General features: G+C 34.7%; 2 protein-coding genes across 3 annotated transcripts; one reads left to right on the top strand and one right to left on the bottom strand.

Annotated features, from left to right (window-relative positions):
- The first annotated feature begins 5,605 nt into the window (after window positions 1-5,605).
- LOC107826671 (SART-1 family protein DOT2-like) lies at window positions 5,606-8,124 on the top strand. Of its 2 annotated transcripts, none has more exons than XM_016653677.2 (2): window positions 5,606-6,636; window positions 6,807-8,124. In XM_016653677.2, the coding sequence occupies exon 1, from the start codon at window positions 5,729-5,731 to the stop codon at window positions 6,416-6,418; it is 690 nt and encodes a 229-aa protein (XP_016509163.1). In that variant the 5' UTR covers window positions 5,606-5,728; the 3' UTR covers window positions 6,419-6,636; window positions 6,807-8,124. The 2 variants fall into 2 exon arrangements, with proteins under 2 accessions (XP_016509163.1, XP_016509167.1); XM_016653681.2 differs by having other exon boundaries at window positions 5,606-6,564.
- Window positions 8,125-11,264: 3,140 nt separating this feature from the next.
- Window positions 11,265-12,412, bottom strand: LOC107826672 (protein SRC2-like). The gene has a single exon (XM_016653684.2). The coding sequence runs from the start codon at window positions 12,303-12,305 to the stop codon at window positions 11,436-11,438; it is 870 nt and encodes a 289-aa protein (XP_016509170.1). The 5' UTR covers window positions 12,306-12,412; the 3' UTR covers window positions 11,265-11,435.
- Window positions 12,413-21,826: the final 9,414 nt, after the last annotated feature.

Raw genomic sequence — 21,826 nt, forward strand, 5'->3', positions numbered from 1 at the left:
CGTCAAAGCTAGGGTAGTTCAAGTAGAAGAGAATATATTTGTAGACAAATTTTGTGGTAAATGATATATACTCCCATTTTAATTTGTGACACTTAAAGTTAAATTGTTTTCTTGTAAATATTCAGTATATATTAGTGTTTTTTGTTCCATATAGTTACTCAGGATTACCTTATTAGTATGATCTGACAATTTGAATATAGTGTGTGAAGGTTTCAAGTTAAAAAGGTAGCTAAACCTAACATCATGTTGACGGTTTACGTTAAACTTTGTTATACTCGATTTTTTGTCCTTTTTTATTCCTATGGACAATCGATTCTTTTTCCAAAGTAGAAGGAAGTGAAACTTCCAAAGGTTAATTAAAGATGGAAACACGACTTCCTCAAGGTGAATTACTTATCCGTTCCTAGTCTCCTATAAGAAAAAAATCATTCGAGTAATATTGTTAACTGTCTTTTCTGTTGGTATAAAGGATCTCTCCACTCTTATCATCATCGAAGTTCCTTACACATGACAGTCTAGTATTCTTATAAGTATCAAGTTTACATAGCACGATATAGAGTTTCTTATGTTTGTTGATGACGTCAAACTTTCTTTCATAAGAGGCTTATATTTTATACGTTAAGCAAGTGTGTACACAAGTTTATGATTTTAATAGATCATATGCGTGTTCAGATTCTGAAGGTGTAGAATTAAGGGTTATAAGGGATATAAGTATGTAGTACGTATATCGTATTCGTTTAGTTGGACATAAGCCTCTATCATATGTCTCATCTTTTCTCAAATGTGAACTCTATATTTGATAAAGTCGTGACACTCTTCTACTGATCGATCACATATTTGATGTTCATTTGTTCCTTACTTGGAAAGTTATCCATATTATATCGAGCTTCATCGTGACCTTATTGGGTTCTCTGAATCTATCATAACCCTTCTACTTGAGTACTTGATAGTCCCACATGTTCGTCATTCGATCGATATTGCTCCATTGAGTCGAACTTCACGTTAAATTTGTAGTCTCTTGTCGCTAGTTTTGAGTTGATGTTGTGCATTAGAAGGTAAATGCCATAATAATATCCATAACATCTTATAAAGGATAACGAGCATGTATATTTCTGAACGTTTCATAACTTGAAGAAGTACAATATGATGTATTACATTCTCCCTCTATGTATATATACCACTTCAGTTGGGAATGTTATTATATACCACTGAGCAGATCTCAGCTGGGAATGTTATTTCCACCATCGAGATATAATGGGTTAGGAATGGCCCTATGTGGCATATATACTCTATTATGATTATCACCACTGAGCTATAATCGGTTGGGAATGACCCTATGTGGCAAATATATAGCCCTATATATGTGGCATACATAATGTATTATAAGTAAAGGACTGAACCTAATGTACGACCATCCCAAGTGTTACAGGGAACTATCCCAGAATATGGCTTCACACAGGCCACAGCGATCTAGATATATCATCAGAAAGACTCGAAAAAATATTCAGAGCGACTTAAATACTGTAAGACTTCATATGAGTTCATGTAGGATGTTTCAGTCTTCTGATGTATTTAGTTGATTTCATTCCATTTGTCTCTTGTATGAGGTTTTGTATTTGTACATTCTTTTCTATATCCCTTGTGTACTCGGTACAATCTTTCTGATGTCCCTTTTGCCGGGACCGCTGCATTTGTTATAGTCCACATTGCAGGTCCAGATATACAGGTTGGCAAACTTTCTCGCTAGATAGTGCAAATGTTCAGCAGAAGGGTTGTAAGTGAGTCAAGCCCAGTGTCCTCACTGATGTTAAAGATACGCGTAGGTCAGGCCCTGTGCCAACGCTTGTATCAGTTATTCAGTTGTAAGTATTCATCGAGGCTTCATACACAATTTTAGTGGGTTTACTTGCATCTCTAGTTCTACATCTATTTCATGTCTCAGGCCCGTGGCCACGGTCGTATACAAAAGTCTTTTACATTTCATATTTGCCTTTGCAAGTTATGGCATGTAATCTATTACAAGTATATGGTAGTTTCATATATATAGAGTATAATCCGCCCCATCCAGAATGTGACAGGTTTAATAAACAGAAATCGGCAATTAAATAACAATATGCTTGCTCATATTGAGTTATTTTAAACTGTTTTCCAATGCTTCAAACTGTCCTGCAATTGAAATTTGACTTATTTTAAAAAAAATATTTTTGCAACATTGATAATAGAGTTTATCATACTGCGGCCACGAGGGGTGTAACAAAAAAAAAAGGACAAGAGAATTCCATTCATATTTAAGGTAGGTGATTAAATAAATGAGGGTAGTTTAGTAAACAAAAGTGTGTTTTTTTTGGGGAAAAAAAATTGGCAAACAAGCTCTTAAAATTAAAATACTCCCTCCTTTCACTTTTACTTGTCCATCATACTAAAAATATATTTTTACTTTTACTTAGAGAAAGACAATTTTTGTTCATTTTGTTTTATCCTTATCATTAACTATTTATTTCCCAAATCATTTAACAAAACTTTTGATTTGGGTAAATATATTAACAAATACCAAATCCTAAATACAATTACTAATCTTAATTTAATTTCGACATGTATAATTACTGCTCGAACTGCATCCGGTTACAAAATGGATCAGAAGGGTTTAATTGTAATCTATACTATATTAAAAGCACGAAGGCCTTTAGCGAAATGTCGTTCGCCTTTTTTACCCTTTAACAATAGATTTTATATTGGATAAAATTGTAATTTAATTATTTTTCTAATATTTACAATTTGAAGTCAAGTAAATTTAGGTTATTGAATATTTCCTTATTTAAACTACCACATAGGAAGTTGAAATCAAATAAGATTTTATAACCTTATATAAATCCTTTACTTATTGCAATGTTATAATGCAATATAATTTTGACAAAACGTATTCTATATCATGTGAGTCTAATTGCGCAAAGCATACGTATTCTATAATTATTTTTCTCAACGTTTGAAACTACTTCAAGTTAATTTTCCCTATTGGAAAGATCATTAGATCATTCCGAAGTGCTGTTCAGTTGGCATTAACTCGTCATGTTTGCTTAACCTTGAAAACAAAAGTGGACTTACTTATACCATTTAAAAGATGAAATATTTCTTTCAAATTCGAGTCCATATTGAATAAGATAGTTTTTTATCAAATCCGAAATATTTCTTTACTAGATATTAAGCACATCTTGATTGCGCAAAATTGTCATTTATTTATTTTTCCTAATATTTAAAATTTTAAAATTAATTAAACTTTTAAATCTTTCCTTCTTTAAAATCAATTTTTCTTTTTACCTTATATAAATTCTTTCCTTACCCGAATTAGGTAACGAAATCATAATTTCCCATATTTTTATTCCTAACATTTATGATTATTAAATCAATTAAAATGTATTTATTAAATACTTCCTAATTTATCAAATTAAAAATAATAAGATTACTATTATTGTGAAGAAGGATATGATAGCAAGAAAATTCAAAAAGCTCCTAAAATTTCAAGGCCAAGTGAACAAAGATGTTCAAAAAGTTCTAAGCAAGCAAGACAATATCGTGTTTTTTTTTCCTTTCTATTTTACCTAAAATAAAAATATTATTTAAAAATTAAAAAATTAAAAATTGGTTTTTATGAAAAATAAACAAAACGGTCCCATTAGATTTTATATAGGGGATGTCAATGATTCTATGAAACTCAACTAAAAACCAAATTAACAGAATCTTTCCAACCGATTATTAGGTTTTTCTTGATAAAGTTATAGGTACGATAAAAATCTATGACCGCAACGAATATTTAGGATAATTTTTTTATTTTTTAAATAAAATAAAAAATACCTGATCGAACTGAATAAATTTATATATATATATATATTATATACTAAGTTTAAAAATAATAAAGCATTAATATAACGTTAATAGAATTGCAATTAATTTTTTTCTAATATTTTTAATTTGGAATTTATTACACAATTTATAATGGAATGTTATTAGAAACAAAAAAAAATCTTGACTGAATAAACCTCAAAATAAAGAGACATATACGCATTTATATCAAAAGAGAAAAGATGGTGGTAAATAAAAAATTTACTTAGCAATTTTTCCCCCTAACAGTTGATATTATTCTTCTCCTTTTATATCAAATTAAAATAATAATAATAATAATAATAATAATGTAGGTAGCATAAAAGGAAAAATAAAATGTTAAAAGTCCTGAATTGTGATTTCGCCAGAAAGGTAGTAACAAAGAAATTTTTAAGTACTTAGGTATATTTCTATTAGCTAAAAGCTTGCAAATCGGTACATTGAAAAGGTGACATTCGTTCTTTACCAAGTTAGCAAAATAGGATCAATATTATCTTCATAAGGAATTTAAACTATTTTTCTTAAGTACTTATTTTATAACTCAAAATATATTTAAAAATAATATTAAGTAAATTTTTAAATGTGTGCTCATTGATTTGGAGTATGAATGTATTCTAAATGAATTGTCATTATTTTATTGTATCTTGGAGTATGAATGTATTCTAAATGATTTGTCATTATTTTATTGTATCTTTGAAATATATAAGTCATCATAAATCATAATAAGACATTTGAAAACTTCTACATGATAAGATTTTTTTCATTTATTGAGCTAGCTAAATGGGATGGCATTAATCATTTCAGGAAATTTTCTTTAATTTTTATTTTATAATTATGTATAATTCAAACACATTATCTTCAGGTACGCGTTTTATGTGTGTACTCATATTAATAAACACCTAATTTACAAAGTATATAAATTTATTGTATTCATAGGAACTTATAATTTTTCTTAATTTTCATTTATTAACTCAAGCTAATTTCCAATAAAATATTACTTTTTGAGATAGGGTACACGTGCAATGCGCGTATCAAAATACATAATATTATAGTTCGACGCGTGCTGCCCGCTTTCTTCGAGGTTTGACACGTCCTTACCTAGCAAAATTTGGGATTGCTCATCGACTTCCTCTGTGAAATTATTCTGGGCTTCTTCGGTTTTCTTTGTGCAAATCTTTGATGATTTCTCAAGTTCCTCCTCTTCCTTGCTCCCTATTCCTCTTCCAAGTTTCTGCTTGAACATGTAGTATACCTTTACTTTAAATATATAGAGCAAGAGACAGAATTTTATAACATTTTTATTATATATGTATTAATATATACAGTTGGGCACATAGTAAGAAATTAATTTTATCCGCACAAAAAAAATTGACTCTCTAAAGTAATTAGAATTATAGTTAAAATCAAAGTAAAAGAAAGAACCAAAAAAAAAAAGTCAAAACCTATATCCGACATTGGAGTTGGAAGAAAAAAGTAACGAAGACGTAGGTTATAGGGTAGGAGATTTGGATTAAAATAAAAAAAATATAAAGGTTAAAATAAAATTATGAAGTAATAAGTTAGGGCATAATTAAAAAGAAAAATAAGAAATAGTTCCATCACACCAAATCGATTGTTTAAAAAAAAGGATCTTTTATTGTTTCTGAATAATATATTTATAATACAATACAATCAATTTTAATTAAACAATAAAAATAAGCATTGTTTTGAGATAACAATACAAATACAATTAAATAAAATGGGCAACAACCATCCAAACAAGCCGTTAATCTCTTAACTATACATACACCTTTTCCGTTCTTCGTCTCTTTCGTTCCTCCTCTTTGGAAGTCATCACAGTTTTTGAGAGAAGATGGACCTAGTTGATGCAGTAGTATTTGATGATGATAATAACGAGGAGTTGAGAAAATACTATGAAAGAGCCAGAAATCTTGCTTTGAAAAGGCAAGAGGGCCTTGCCAAAACTTTTCCAGAGTCGATTGCTTCGCTAATTGCCACTCGCCGTCCAAATAATTTAACCCCGGATGATAATCCTAGTTGTGTATCTGAAGAGAACAAGCAGGTTGTCTTTACAGAGACGGGAGAGTTTGTCTCGGGTCTTCATCAGTTTGATGAATTAGACGAACAAAAACACGTTGATGTTCTGCCAAATCCCTCAATTGAGGAAGAGGAGCCTTCTGTAAAGGAGGAGGAAACGGGAATAACTCCAGATGAGACGATACGTGAAGTTCCAATTGGAAAGGGTTTGTCAGTAGCTCTCAAACGTCTGAGAGAACGAGGTACACTCAAGGAAGATATTGAGCGGGGTGGTCGAAACACGGACAAGAAAAAAAGCAAGCTCGGCGGCGATCAGGAGGAAGGGGAAAAAGTAATACACATTGAGAGGACTGATGAGTATGGGCGAATTCTAACTGAAAAGGAGCAATTTCGGTTGCTTTCGCATCAATTTCATGGGAAGGGGCCTGGAAAGAAAAAGCAGGAAAAACGTATGCGGCAATACCAGCAGGAGCTCGAGATAAAAAAGATGAATAATTCATATTAAAACAGGGCAAACTAGTGATCCTACAAGTGGTTTTGCTACAGCTGATAACAAAGTTGAACACTTTTATCGCAAGGCTGCAGGAGAATACTCACTGCCTTCAATTCCGCAATATGATTTTTATTCTAATCATATTTTGTTTCAAATTGGTATTATTTAGTTGTTTTTTCTTTAGATTCACCTGGATTTTTACAATTGCAGCTGATTGATTAGATGATTTGGTATGTCATGATTTTACATTTTGGATATTCCTTTTTGTTTATTTAAAATTATTTTTTCACTGGAGAGGGGTGGTGGTGGAGACTGGCGCATTTCATTTTTGTTCTATGTTCCTTTCCGTATTGTATTTCAAAATTAATCTCTAATATGTTTGATAATCTGATATATGTAGAGGTATTTGCATTGGCAAAAAGGAAAATGAGCAATACTGCGGGCTTGATTGTTCTGAGAGCAGTTGTTCATATCCATGATTTCCGGTTCTGTCAACAACATCAACTTCGTATCAGAATATAGTCAAGAATGAATGCAACACTTGTCGAAGTTAGTTGACATTCAGATGACTACAGAAAAAAAATTGTGTACTTATGACAATTTTAAAAGAATCTCTCGATATGTTTCTCAATGAGATTAATTTATTAGACTAACCGTTATCCTGTTGTGTATACTCATGCAAATTCATCTTATACAGTTTTTTCTACAGAGTTTTACACAAAAGTTGCCTGCGTTCCTTTCAGTTTTAGGAGTAAAGTTTAGTTAGCAATCTCTATTATTGAAGTCAATATTGGAAACCTGCGGGCAATTCTAACATTCATGGTAAACCAGAAAACCAATAGATCATTCTAAGAAATTGGGAATTCTTTAATAGTACTACATACGGTAGCTTCATCTTTACAATGTGGAAATGCAGATCCAATGCAGTCAAAGAATAAAGAAGAAGGGAGGATCTCTAGGAGTTACCTGACTTATTTCCCTTTCCTCTACAGGTATATAGTGGGGCAGATTTTATGTGTTTGTCTTTTTTAATTAATGATGACCAGTTTACTTCTTCATTGTGGAATTCTTTGATTCGTTTCCTCTGCAATCTCATATAATGCACCATTGGTATGGATTATACATCAATTTTTCATCAGGAAAACCTTTTTGTCTGGTTTACACGGATATATTTGATCCTGTGAGTTTGATTGGAGAAGAAAGTCATAAATCATAACTTCTATTAGTATTTTCAAGAACAAAATGCAGCACATCTTCTATGCTAATTCAGTGTATTTCTATCCTATTTCAATTTAATTTGGTGTAGTTCTATCCTATCTCATCACCCACCCTTCGATGTTCCCATAATTTTATCATATTTTGATTTATATATCATCTTTCAAAATTACACAAATACACGTCTTAATTTTTATGTGAAAGATTACAGTCATGACAGGAGGAAGAAAAATCCTGTACAAGATGAAGGTCAGTGGTCTGAATAATTTGTGAATTTGTTCCTTGTTTTGGTTGCTTAAGCTGTGATTTAGATGCTTAACCCTATTGCTGAATGATGCAGGGCGTACATATCAAGTGTATGTATGTATTTGGCGCATTTTGTGTTAGTCTCAAGGTTTTGTTTCTTTGGTCATTGAGTTCTTTTTTAATTCATAAGGATCAAGGGCTGTGGAATAAATAAATCCGAATATCTTGACATATGAATAGATTATAGCAGCAAATCAGCTCAGAAAGCTCTAGTATATGCAATCAAACATGAATAGAAATAACCTATTTGTAAGGTCAAACGGTAAATTTTTGTAAGCACGACTGTGTTTTTGCATTCCAACATGCTACTTCACATATGCATTACTTCAAGTATAGCTGAAGTTTGACAAGGAGGGAAGGAGTTGCACACTAAGTTATCGGAGAGTGATGTGATCAAGTGGGTGTAGGCTGTGCTACCACCAGCAAGGGAGTCTTGAATGTTAGCTTTAAGTGGTATGTGCATAGTATTTATAACTATTTGACATTGTATAATTCATAGAGAGGTGAACTGATAATGGCTCCTTTGATCGATTATGTAATTATGTTCTTAGAATATAATCATATTTCGTTAGGAACATTTGTGAAATTAGCTATTACTGAAGCTTTTGAATATCCGATGATGATATTTAGTTGCGAAAAAATGGAATTCTGATACTGCAACAATTTCATTCTATCCATTACACAGTTTGTAGCTTCAATCTTCTTTTAATTTGATTTGCTTTTGTTTCTGATTTAATTCTGCATTGCCTCTTTATAAATGCATCTTGTATTTCAGAATATGGCCATTGCATTTGCTGTTCATTCATCTACGAATCCTTCATTTGAAGACTTTTTCAATGGTAATCGATGACTAATTAGATGAGTATGCAACAACTAGTAAGGTTATTTACACTAGATCAGTAAAAAAATGGTTGTTGAGTTTAGGTTTCTCTAGGACTTTATATTTCTGTCCTTGTTAATATCTCCATATCATTTGTCAAGTATTGTATAAAGATCATGTTGGTCAAAAAAACTTTCTTGCTTTTCCACCACCTCAATGTTTCACTTGCTTAACTAGTTTAATGCATGGTTTTGTAAACTTAAGTGCCTCAGGAATTTGGTTGTTAGAAACTGTTCTAAAGACCATTATCGTCTCCATTTTGTTGCTTGGTTTCTGTAGCGAATATCTTCTTTTTGCGTTTTCCAACCTGTTTGTGAGAAAGCAAAATTTATTATTGATATTCTATGTTACAATGAGCCTTATTTATATGTATACGTAACACATAATCTACTCCTATTACATAAGAGATTAGGACTATTTACGTATATTTACATAACTATTCTAACACTCCCTTCAAGCTGGTGCTTATAAATCATATGTACCAAGCTTGTTATATATGTAGCTAATACGAGGACCAGTGAGAGACTTGGTGAAAATTTCTGCAAGTTAATCATTCGACTTCACAAATTTTGTAGCAATATCTCCCGAGAGTATCTTTTCTCTGACAAAGTGACAGTCAATCTCAATGTGTTTAGTTCTCTCATAGAACACTGGATTTGACGCAATATGAAGAGCAGCTTAATTATCACACACAAGTTTCATCTGGTTGATCTCACCAAATTTCAACTCTTTGAGCAACTGTTTGATCCAAATTAGCTCACATGCCGCCATAGTCATTGCTCGATATTCTGCTTCTGCACTAGATCAAACAACCATATTCTGTTTCTTGCTCTTCCAAGATACCAAATTACCTCCTACTAAGACACAATATCCAAACGTAGAACGTGTATCAGAAGGTGAACCTGCCCAATCAACATCTAAGTATCCAACAATCTGCTTATGACCTCGATCCTCAAACAATAAACATTTGCCTGGAGCTGATTTTATATATCGAAGAATGCGGACAATTGCATCCCAATGACTATAATAGGAAGAATCCATAAACTGACTCACAACACTCACAGGAAAGGAAATGTCAGGTCTAGTCACTGCGAGGTAATTTAATTTACCAACGAGCCGCCTATATCTTGGAGGATCGCTAAGAGGCTCCCCCTGTCCTAGCAGAAGTTTTGAATTCGGATCCATCGGCGTGTCAACAGGTCTACAACCTGTCATTCCTGTCTCCTCAAGAATGTCTAAGGCATACTTTTGTTGTGAAATCACAATGCCTGAGCAAGACTGAGTAACCTCAATACTCAGAAAATGCTTTAATCTGCCCAGATCCTTAGTCTGAAAGTGCCGAAAGAAATGCTGCGTCAACTTGGTAATACCATCCTGATTATTGCCGGTAATAACAATATCGTCAACATAAACGACCAGATAAATACAGAGATTTGAAGCAGAATGCCGATAAAACACGGAGGGATCAGCTTCACTACGATTCATGCCAAACTCCTGAATAACTGTGCTAAACTTACCAAACCAGGCTCGAGGAGATTGCTTTAGACCATAGAGGGACCCATCCTCAAGGTCACCGTGAAGAAAATTATTCTTAATGTCCAACTGATAGAGAGGCCAATAGCGAGCAACAACCATGGATCGAAAAAGGTGAATTGATGCTATTTTAGCCATGGGAGAGAAAGTATCATCATTTATGCATTCTCACAGTTTCTGTGCAGCATTCTACATTTTTTTTTGCATTTCTGCGTAGCGTTCTGCATGTCTCATTTCTTGACAGCAACTTTGCATTTCTGCAGTGTCATATCTCATCCTAACTAGTTGGTCTTCAAGGGCTATTTATGCCTATGCCTGATTCTTTGGGCAATATGTCCTTTAGACTCAATATTTTAAGCTGCTCCATTTCCTGAGATGGAGTAGATCGAATCCTGTTGGCATCATTATTTTGCGAACATCAAAGTGCAATTTAATAGTTAACACAGAGAGAGTAACAAAATGCAAGAATTCTAATACAGTATGTGTTATTGATGGAAGTGTCTACTTGCAGAGAGTAATGAGATGATCAGTAACAAAACTGTTTACCCTCTCCCCCACAAATTGAAAATTCCCACTCCCTCACCGAATATAAGATAAAACTCACCGAATTATGAGACAACTTTTTTATCTCACAGTTTTGTGAACCCAAAAGTGTAAGATTGGGGTCCACAAATTTGTGAGATAAAAATGAACCTCATAGAACTAGTTTAAGTTGTATGAGACACAAAATAAAACTTCTCCACAGACAGACACATACACAGACTATTTGCAAACAGTGATTGATCTATAGTGGGGAAAACAAAGATCTATAATGTTTTTTGCTTCAACGAAAAATTAATTGTAAAGTCGGGTTATAGGGGAACTCTTGCACGAAAAATTGTACCCAAGAGAATTAAAATATAAAAAAAAATATAACAAGTAGTCTTAGGAACTAAAAGCATATTCAGTTAGAAAATCGTAGCAAGAAGTAGTCAATGACTCTTCAATACAAGAGATCTAAACAAATAAAAGAACTTCCAAAATATACAAAGTACTGCAGCTTATTATATCTCCAAAGAACAAAATAAAACAAAATTACAAAGCACCAAAATTAATCTAAAAATCAAAGCCACCCATATCTCCCATGGCATCTCCGTAGCCATCATCATAAGCAGCCATCTCTCCAACATCCGAAACCATATCTCCCACCAACAAACCACCAAGCAATCCAGCACCCAATCCCAAGCCTAATCCACCTCCCATTCCAAACTTGTTCTTTTTCTTAGGTTGTTGCACCGGTGGATATCCGTACCCAGGTTGTTGTACGGGTGGATACCCGTAACCAGGCTGTGGTTGCGGATATCCATAACCAGGTGCACCACCAGCAGGTGGGTAGCCAGCGTGTGGATATCCACCATAAGAAGTTTGAGGAGGAGGAGGAGGATACGCATATCCGGGATTTTGCTGATTATAAGCCATACCATATGATGCACCAGCAGCATGTGGCGGCGCAGGATAAGCAGTAACAGGCTCATGATTTACCTCTTTCTTTTGATCAGCCGCTGTAAATTTTTCACCAAATTTGTAAGAAAATTTCAAAGTACCCTTTGGTTTTCCGCTCTCTGTTATTACTGGATATTCAACAAACCTCTCAGCTGTGCCATTAGAAGTAGACTGATTAAAGAGATCATGAATAGGAATAGAGACTTCACCAATTTTTGTGTCACCTAAGGTACGTTCAGATTTGAGACGAAAGATGAGGTAAAGCCCTGGTTTTGTGAGGGAAGTTTCGTCAAGAGTGAATTTCATTGAGTGATTCCACTTAGGATTTGTGCCACTATTTTTGTGGACGAAGGTTTTTTGCTTATTGGTTTGGCTAGGATAAGAGATGGAGACTTCAACATAGACATCCATTTTAGAGAAAGTATTGACATTCTTTATGCCGTCTGCGGCAATAACTTTGATGTCTAATGGACGTAACTCCATTGCTTTGGATTGTTGAACTAGTTAGCAAAGAAAGAAACTGGGAGAATGAGAAAATAATCGTGAGGAAAGTGTGATATTCTGTTTGTTGTGACTCTGTTTATTGGGGAAAGAAAGAGTGTATTTATAGGAAAGGATAATGACGAAGGAAGGAAAAGACAAGGAAGGTTCACGTGAACCGACTCTTCATTAGCCCCAATAATAAATTAGTGTTTTTTACTCGCACCAAACAAAGCGGTTAATTGGTTAGTAAGCAATTACAGTTGAATTCTGGGTCAGATTTTTATCGTGCCGTTCTTTAATTCAACATCAATGCCAGGTATTATCACTTTAAGCACTTGGTAGCCGGAAAAGTATATAAAATTTATATAATTTTTATACATAATTTATTAGAATATATATATATATATATATATATATATATATATATATAGATTTTCCAACAAAAATTATTGTGGAGTGTTAAGTACTCCTTCATCTTTAATCAGAGGTCTCAAGTTCGAGCTCCTGGATATGGAGTCGTCTTTGTTAGGGAGCGCTTTACCCCAATGTGGGATTTTCCAGCGCGAATTCGGATTTAGTCGAGCCCTAATGTGGGTACCGGACACCCGATGAGAAATAAATATATATATATATATATATATATATATATATATATATATATATATATATATATACATATACATATATATATATATATATATTGTGAGCGGCTATACCATATCATTTTCTCTATTTAAGGAGAAGATTTACAGCCTATTTGGCAAAGCTTGTTTTTGGTCAAAAATATTTTTTTCTCAAAGTTAATGTGTTTATTCAAGTTTTTAGAAGGAAAAAATATATATTTTTGAGTAGTAAAACAAACAATTTTTACGAGCAGCAAAAAGTATATTTTTCTCGAATACACTATTTTTGATGAAAATACACTTAGAAGCATATTTTTAAAAGTTCGATTAAATACTAGTTATTGTTCAAAAACAGTTTTCAAATAAATTAGTCAAACACAAATTACTTCTCGCCAAAAGTATTTTTAAAAAAAATACCTTTTAAAATAAGTTGCTTTTAAAAAATACCTCTAAAAATAAGCCTTTAAAAACTTGGACAACAGACTAAATTGTTAAAGGATTACAAATCTAAATGTAGTGCCAAAAAAGTTTAAAATCTTATTACCCGTCCACTTGGTCTATTTTCCACCCTTACTTTTACTATGTAAAAGAAGGTAGTATCTAGTTTTCTTTTTTTTCTTTTTAAATTAAAAGAAAGGTAAGGTATCTAGTTCGAGTACCAACTGCAAGTACACGATTTGATTGGGTCCATATTTATGTTACTACTTAAAAGGGCAAATTCACTTTTCTGAAGGGGTTTCAATATCCAGAAAAAGCGCGAGTGTCCTACGGGATTATGATATTTTGTTGCTTAATAAAATAGTAGACGCGTTATCCCCATCAGAATACTACTAGTATTTATCCCTTTTTTCCTTATCTTAAGCGCCCAAGTCAGACCAAACTTCGCGTCAACTGCGTGCGGAAATTTTAGAATATTCCCAAACGGCCTTACGGAATAAGCTATACGCAATTTTGACGAAATTTCGAAGGCATGATATCAGAGTATTAAATTAAATTAAATCGAAAAGTACTCCAACTATAAAGATTCTTTTGTTATTAATTAAATTATTGTACTATTGCGTTTTATCATAAAAATCTCGTGTGAAATATTATAGGGAGAATTACATCTCGTCACTTGGCCCAACAACGCATTAAAAAATGGTTCATATTTGAAGCTCTTACCCAGTATAGTCTAATTTGTACATAATCTAAAAATTAATTTTCACCAGTTAGCTCACCCCTTATTTCTTCATTCCCCTTTTTTCTTCGTTCTTCTTCTCCTTCTCATGTCAGCCTTTGCACAACAAAATTTCTCTACTATTGTTATTCTCCTTCAATTCTTTTTCGGATTTCAATGGTTAACTAAGGATTTGAAAAAAAGTCACCATTACAAGTGGTTCAAAGATTCGATTTCAGAAATTGAGTTTTCCGATTTGTTAGTTGTTTGGAATGGGTGTTGTCTTAATTGATTGGAATCATCAAGATGAGTTCAAAACTTAAATTTCAGGTGATTTGGAGTAGCTTTAGGCTATATTTGAGTTAAAATTTAGAGGATGCCCAAGGAAGAAGAAGAACACGTGAAGCTACATTGATAGGATTCATTTATATAATATTGTATAAATAATATATAATAGTGTATAAAAATAATTTATACACTATTATATCCAAGGTTGATACATTGTTTACATGTATTTGGTGAATTTCTCGCATTTTCTTCTTCTTCTTCTCATTCTTCTTATACACATATATACATAGTGTATCAAGAATATTTTCACTCTGTGATTATACATCTTTATACACTTTTATACAACTATAAATATATTGTACCTCTTTGTATAAAAGTGTATGACGAAATTTTTGTACGATTTTCACTTGCAATTCTTGTATAAAACTAGTTCAAATCTCCAGCAAATAACTTCAAACTTTGTATACAACCTACTTAGACTATTTCTAATAAGTTCAAACAATACCCACTCCAAATTTATCACAAAATCATAATCGAAATTTAACAAGATTAGCATTAAAGAAGATGAGATTTTAGGTTTTCCGCGTTTGTTTTTGCTTTTTGCATTTTGCAGTTGTGATAGGTATGTATAAACCTGAAAAAATACAAAATTTAAAAAAAAAAAAAACAGAGAAGTATTGGTTATGGAAGAAGGCACGAATGAGTGTTGACTAAATGGGAAATTAATTTTTCTTTTCAGTTTTGTTTGCATATGATTCTTTTTCATTAATTAAATTAAATATTTATGGGCGAAAAATGAGGAGAGAGCTACAATAGGGGTAGGTAGAAATAAATGAGGTTGTTATAATTAGAGGGAATGACAAAAGAAAAAATCTTATTGATATTTTGCTACACATTTACAAACTTGTAATTGTGCAAAAATAGTACAATGTCGACTTATGGAGTGCATTATTCTGTAATTTTATCAATATTATATAAGTAAGAGAATTTTGAATGGACATAAAATCACAACCTCTAAAATACTTGATCACTCTGTGGAAGTCCAAATTATACATGAATAATGCTTTTTTCTTGACAAAATACGTAAAAAAGGTCGATCTTTATGTAGATTTTTGTTGCATTTCTAGATTTCTTTTTTCCACCCAGCTAAAACCACACAAATTACAAATATTTGAAAACAGAATCGGATTACCGAATATGCTTTGTTTTAAAAAATAATTGCGCTAAAATCGTATCTAACGATTTGAAGTATAATCATATCTTGGGAGATTTATATGTCTGGTCAAAACAATAAAAGTCTTCTATTAATTTACGATCCCAAAAAGGTGACATATATGGTGGTGGAATTGGATTCTTCACTAGCACCAAAAGTCTTTTGGCCTAAGCCGTCAAAAATTGCTTATTTTGAAATGTAATTTTATTCAAAAATACTATTTTTTGACCAATTTTTTCAAAAAGTACTTTATAGTATCAAATTATGAAAAAGGACAGTTGCTATAATTTTCAGCCAATATAAAATATAGTTATTCCAAAGCAATAACATTGAGTATTTGATATTACTTATTATTTACATGATAATTTAAATATACCAAAATACATCTCAATATAAATTTAAAATATACTCTTAAGAATAGGAGAAAGAGAATAAAAATATAATTAAAATAAAAAAGAGAAGAAAGATATAGTAGAAATAAAAAAGAAATAAAAATAAAAATAAAAATTAAATTAATGAGGAATAATTTGAAAAATATAAATTTATTGTAAGGTTGTTTTTGTCTTGAATAAATTAGTTCCTACTTTTGCTTCTGCTTTTTGAAAGAAGTTAGAATTTATAGCTCCTCCCCAAAAATAGAAAAATTGCTTCTGTTAATGCTCAAATGTACTTTATCATTTTGACCAAACACCTTAAACTTTTTTAAAAAAAATTAATTAAAAAAAATATACTTTTAACCTATGAGAAGTTGTGTCAAACAAGCTCTTAGCAATTTCACATCGATATTGTGAAGTAAAGGTAAATGGAATCCTAATTTTGAAAGTCAAAAGGATGGGGCGGGACGTTCTAGCTTTAATGAGAGGCGTTAACGAAGACGTAAGATTCTAGAACTTTTTAGTTTTAGTATTTTGTTAAATAAATAATAAAAACACAAGAATGAAAGAAAAGCTTTATAGAACAACAGTGTACTTTATTTGCTTAATCGAAAATATGAAGGAAAAAAAAGATGTAAGACATAGGCTAGTAGTGTTTATCTTAATCTGTAATGATATAGAAGCCGTTTAGCCAAGCTAAATTTAAGTATTTTTAAGTGTAACGATCCGACTGGTCGTTTTGCTTTTCAGAACTCTGTACCCTTAAATAAAAATTCACACGCTTTCTTTAATTAATTTACGACCTGCGGGGACAGTTGGTTCGGGATTTAAAAGAGTTTGGGTTGAAAAATGCTCATTTGACCCCTTAAGATTTTCTTAAAAGGCTATGTTTGACTTTGGTCAATATTTTTAGCAAACAGACCAGGATTCATGTTTTGACGGTCCCGGAGGGTCCGTAGGAAAATATGGGATCTGGGCGTATGCCCGGAATCGAATTTCGAGGTCCCTAGCCCGAGTAATGAATTTTTATTAGAAATTGTTAAACTGAAATTCTAAGGATTTAAAGAAAATGATTAATGATGGATCACGTTGGTATCGGGCTCGTATGTTGGTTCCAGAGCCCAGTACAGGTCAAATATAACATTTAAGACTTGCCCGCCAAATTTGGTGTCAATCCTAGTAGTATAAGTACGTTTCGGCACGTTAGAAGTGAAATTAAGAACTTGAAGTTCATAAGTTTGATTCCACTGGTTTTAGGGGTGATTTGTAGATTTAGCGCTGTTTTGAGTGTTCTGAAGGTTCGAGCCGGTCTGTTTCATGATTTCAGACTTGTCGGTATGTTCGGTTGGGGCCAGGACGAGGCTCGAGTGAAGTTGGAAAAGTTGAAAAGGGCTGAAGCATCTGGTATCTGTCATAACCGCACCTGCGGTTGGACGGCCGCAGGTGCGAGACCGCAGAAAGTTCATAGCCCTCTCGCAGATGCGGCCAAGGCAGGCCAGGCCAGAAACCGCAGAAGCGGCTTCAAGACCGCAGAAGCGATCCCAGCCCGCTTGGCGTATTCCGCAGATGCGGTCTCTTTCTGGCAAAAGCGGGACCGCAGATGCGGAAATCGCTGAAGCAGTGAGTTTCATTTAATATGGGTTCTAAGTCATTTTTACCACTTTTCACTCCTCCATTTGCGATTTTGGGAGCTTTTGAGAGAAGACTTCCACCTAGCATCTTGAGGTAAGATCCCACCTATTGTTGGTCTAATACTTGTGTCTTAGGTAGATTAAACACTAGGATTAAGGTAAAATTATGGAGTTAGAGCAAAACCTAGGGTTTTAACAAAAGATAAATTTAACCACGAAATTTGTTATGAAATGAATTAGAAATCGTATATTATTGACCCTTAGGTTATAGAGAACAACTTTCTTTGAAAAACTTCATAATCGGGGCACGTGGGCCCGGGGTCGAATTTTTGGAAACTTGTGTTTAAGGGTGGGAAATTGCTTAAATAGTTAGAATGTGATTTTGTGAGCTTGTATTGACTAGTTCCTACCTCGTTTATCTAGTTTGGGATCGTTCGGCTCCAAATTGAGAGTTCGGGCTCGTTCTTGGCATTGAAAGTGCACTTTGGAGCGAGGTGAGTCTCATATCTAACCTTGTAAGAAGGAATTGTCCCTATATGTGATGTAATCTAATAATTTGCCATTAAATGTGGGGGCTACCGACGTACTAGGTGACGAGAGTCCGTGCGTAGCAACTATTATGCTAAGTCCGGATAGTTTAGGGCCCAGAAGCTTGCTTTATGTAGTATTCTTGCAACGCTATGTTTAATTTGGATTGCTTAAATCATGGTGATTATGATAAATGAGACTAGTTAAGAGGGACATGATCTTTCTTGGCCTTTTTAAAGAGAAGTTGATAACTCAGTAAGTAATTTCTCCCCAGTTATGTATTCTTGTCTGCTTGTTGCTATGTTTAAGTACATTGACCGCGTTGCATGGTTGATTTGCGAGCGAGGTAATAGATGCATCTATGATTCGTGCCGTTCGACCTTCGGCTGTGCACAATTTACTTTTATGTTGGATCGGGCCGTACGACCTCGACACTAGTTGTGCATGCTTTACTCAGTATTATTCTATGACTTGACTTTATTATTTGTCCTGGAATGGGAGTTGTCGGTTGTGACATTATCTAGGAGAGGACTTGTTAGTTCTTGCTATACACTGCTAATTATTTGTTTTATCCATGCTCAGTATAATTCATCTCTCATATTATTTGACCCTAGTAAGTGTCAAGTCGACTTCTCGTCTCTACTTCTTCGAGATTAGACAGGATACTTACTGGGTACATATTGTTTATGTACTTATACTATACTTCTGTACTTAATTGTACAGGATCTGAGGCAGGTTCATCTGGCTATCAGACCGGTGCACATCCCTGATCATAGTCCAAGACTTCCACGGTGGGCTGCTTCCCTTCCTTTGCTGATCAGCAGCTGGATGGAGTCTTCCTTGATTTTGACTGTCTATTCTATTTCAGACAGTAGGATAGATGTATTATTTTGTATATTCTACTAGTTGCCGACAGCTTGTGATACCAAGTCTTGGCACACACATTAGTAGACGTTTTTTTGGATTGTATAATTATTATTGAATGTTGCATATTGACACCAGCTTTTAATTGCAGATTAAGAAAAATGTTGTAACTGTTTTGGGTAAGTAAGATAAGAATTTACTAATACTTCCGCGTTGCCTTGCCTGACAACGGTGTTGGGCGCCATCATGACCTATTATGGAAAATGGGTCGTGACAACATGGTTTCAGAGCACTATGTTTACGTAGGTCTCACAAGTCATGGGCAAACCTAAGAGAGTTTTGTTAATTGGTACGGAGACGTCTGTATTTATCTTCGAGAGGCTATAGGGTGTTAGGAAAACTACTCTTTATTCATTTCTATCGTGCAGTGGTTGGTATACTAAATTTCCCTCTTCTACTCTATGACATACGGTGAGGACATGCACTGCTAATGTTCCAGACCCTGGAGGGGCTGCTTCCCCCGTTGCTAGAGGCTGGGGGAGGGCACCGGCCCGAGGTAGGGAACAAGGGCGTACAAGAGTTATCCCAATAGTACCACCAGCGGACCCTGCGGAGGATCCTATTATCGAGGAGCTGGGCGAGGTGCCCGCGGCTGAGCCTACCCCTGCGGACTTTATGACAGCACCGGGTTTCCAGAAGATCATGAGTCGTATGTTGCGGTTCATGGATTCTATGACTCAGGCTGGTTTATTTCCAGCAAATCCAGCTACATCACAGGCAGGAGGGAGAGCACAGACCCCTACTGCTCAGGCTCCTAGTCATGTAGCTGCAGTTTATCAGACTCCGGGTGCACTACCCGCAGATAGGGCCCAGCCAGTTGCTGCAGTGGCGCCCCAGCCCAGACCAGCAGCGGATGGCGACCCGCAGAATTTGTTGGATAGATGGACCAGACTTCACCCTCCTGTCTTCGGGGGTGAGCGTCATGAGGATGCCCATGACTTCATAGACAGGTGCAGAGACATACTGCACACATGAGGATATTGGAGTCGCATGGGGTTTGTAGACGCGTGATTTTTGACCCTCCCCGAGAATTTTCACATTTTTAGCGTGAATATTTGAAATTGGGTCTAATATAGCTATTTTAACTATTTTACTTTATTTCGTCGCAAAAGGAAAAATTACAAAAATATATATATAAATTTTAGTTTATGTATTTCTCATAAACTTGAAAAAATACAAAAAAATCGTACCTTATTTTTTGTACTTTATATAATTTCGAAAATTACCAAAAAATATAGTTCTATTAATGTTTTGTAGTCATTTTAATTTTTGAAAAATACAAAAATATTACTTTTTATTTTATCTTTATATAAAAATGAAAATTACAAAAAATAGTTTTATTAATATTTTGTAGCTATTTTAATCTTGAAAAAATATTAAAAAAGATATAGTTTTGTTTAAATATTAGTCTTATTTTGGTAGCTATTTTGCTTACATAGGATTAGTTGAACAACGTCGTGTTCTTATTCTCGGGTCCGGGCAAAAGAATAATATTTGGGTTTAAACTACCCGTTTTTAGGCCTAATTTTCGGGCCTAGCCCATAATAATCCGAGTCCACCACACATGGGGGACACGCGTGGGGAACACGGACGGAACCCCACACACGGGGAACCCCACCGCGCATGGGGGACACAAATCTTGGACCCCTACACACGTGGGGTCCATTTTCTTGGCATTGGGTACAAAATAAACGGACATAGCAAGGGAAAAGGGACGGGGACAGACTGGAAAATTTAGAGGAGGGGGACCGTTGGTTCATCTCTTTCCTCCTTTGAAAGAACGAAAACCCCTAGCAAGCCCCCCCCTCCCCAACGCCTGAAACACCACCCTCCATCCCTTCCGGCAGCCCCCCACGCGTCAACCCCGTCGCCATAACCAGCCCCAACTCCATCGTCGTCACTGCCCACACGACCACTCCTCCTCCTCCTAGCTCCATCAAACCATTTCCCGGCGATCCTCCATTAAATCCGTCGAGCAGCAGCTGTTGCTGTTGCGTCGACACTGCCCGTCGACCCTATGTCCAAACGCCATAACCATTGTCATCACTTTCTTCGTCATTCAGCCCGTCGACCCTACTGTTGCTTCGTCGTTAGGGCAACAGTTGTTGCTGCGTCGCTGCGCTGCCGAGCAGCTGTCGCTACAGTTTTCTCCTTCGCGCCACTAGCTCCCTCCATAGTTGCCCTTTCCTCACATCCAAACGGCCCCTTCTGCTGCAGCTTCACGTACCAGTTGTTGCGTCGGAAAAATACAGCAGCAACCAACAATCTCTGGTCGTTGACAGTTTTGGGTCCGAGCTTTCTATTTCCATCGAGGTCGTCTTTGGTTCGTCGAGGTCCGGTACGTCGAGGTGTTTGTCCGAGGTTTCGTCATTGTTCCTCGTTTAGTGAGGTCAGGTTCGAGTTCCATCGGGGGCGCTGTTTGTCGTTCTAGGATTGTCGAGGTTCGAAGGTTAGTGTTCTTCGTCCTTTGTTTCATTTCGTTCGTTTCGCATGTTATGGTTCAAGATGAATGTCAACAATGCAATTTTTTGTCGTTTTGTTAAAAATGTTCATCTTATGGTTAGTTACTGCATATGCTTAAAGTAAGTGTGAGAACATATCGTGAGCTTAAGTTTTTACGAGAATGTCTACTTCTATGCATATATTTGTGTTTATTAAGGGAACAATTTGACATCCAATGAATTGTTGCGAACATATGTACTCGCGTATATTATGTACTCTCATTGTAATAGGTATGTGAACGACTGAATGAAAAATCATGACTACTAGCGTTTAAGCCTTATT

This window comes from Nicotiana tabacum, chromosome 7 (assembly GCF_000715075.1).
Source record: "Nicotiana tabacum cultivar K326 chromosome 7, ASM71507v2, whole genome shotgun sequence".
Classification (NCBI taxonomy): domain Eukaryota; kingdom Viridiplantae; phylum Streptophyta; class Magnoliopsida; order Solanales; family Solanaceae; genus Nicotiana; species Nicotiana tabacum.

What these genes read in the sequence shown, in the direction of transcription:
- LOC107826671 (XM_016653677.2), top strand. Translation starts at nt 5,729, where the DNA reads ATGGACCTAGTTGATGCAGTAGTATTTGATGATGATAATAACGAGGAG.
- LOC107826672 (XM_016653684.2), bottom strand. Translation starts at nt 12,305, where the DNA reads ATGGAGTTACGTCCATTAGACATCAAAGTTATTGCCGCAGACGGCATA.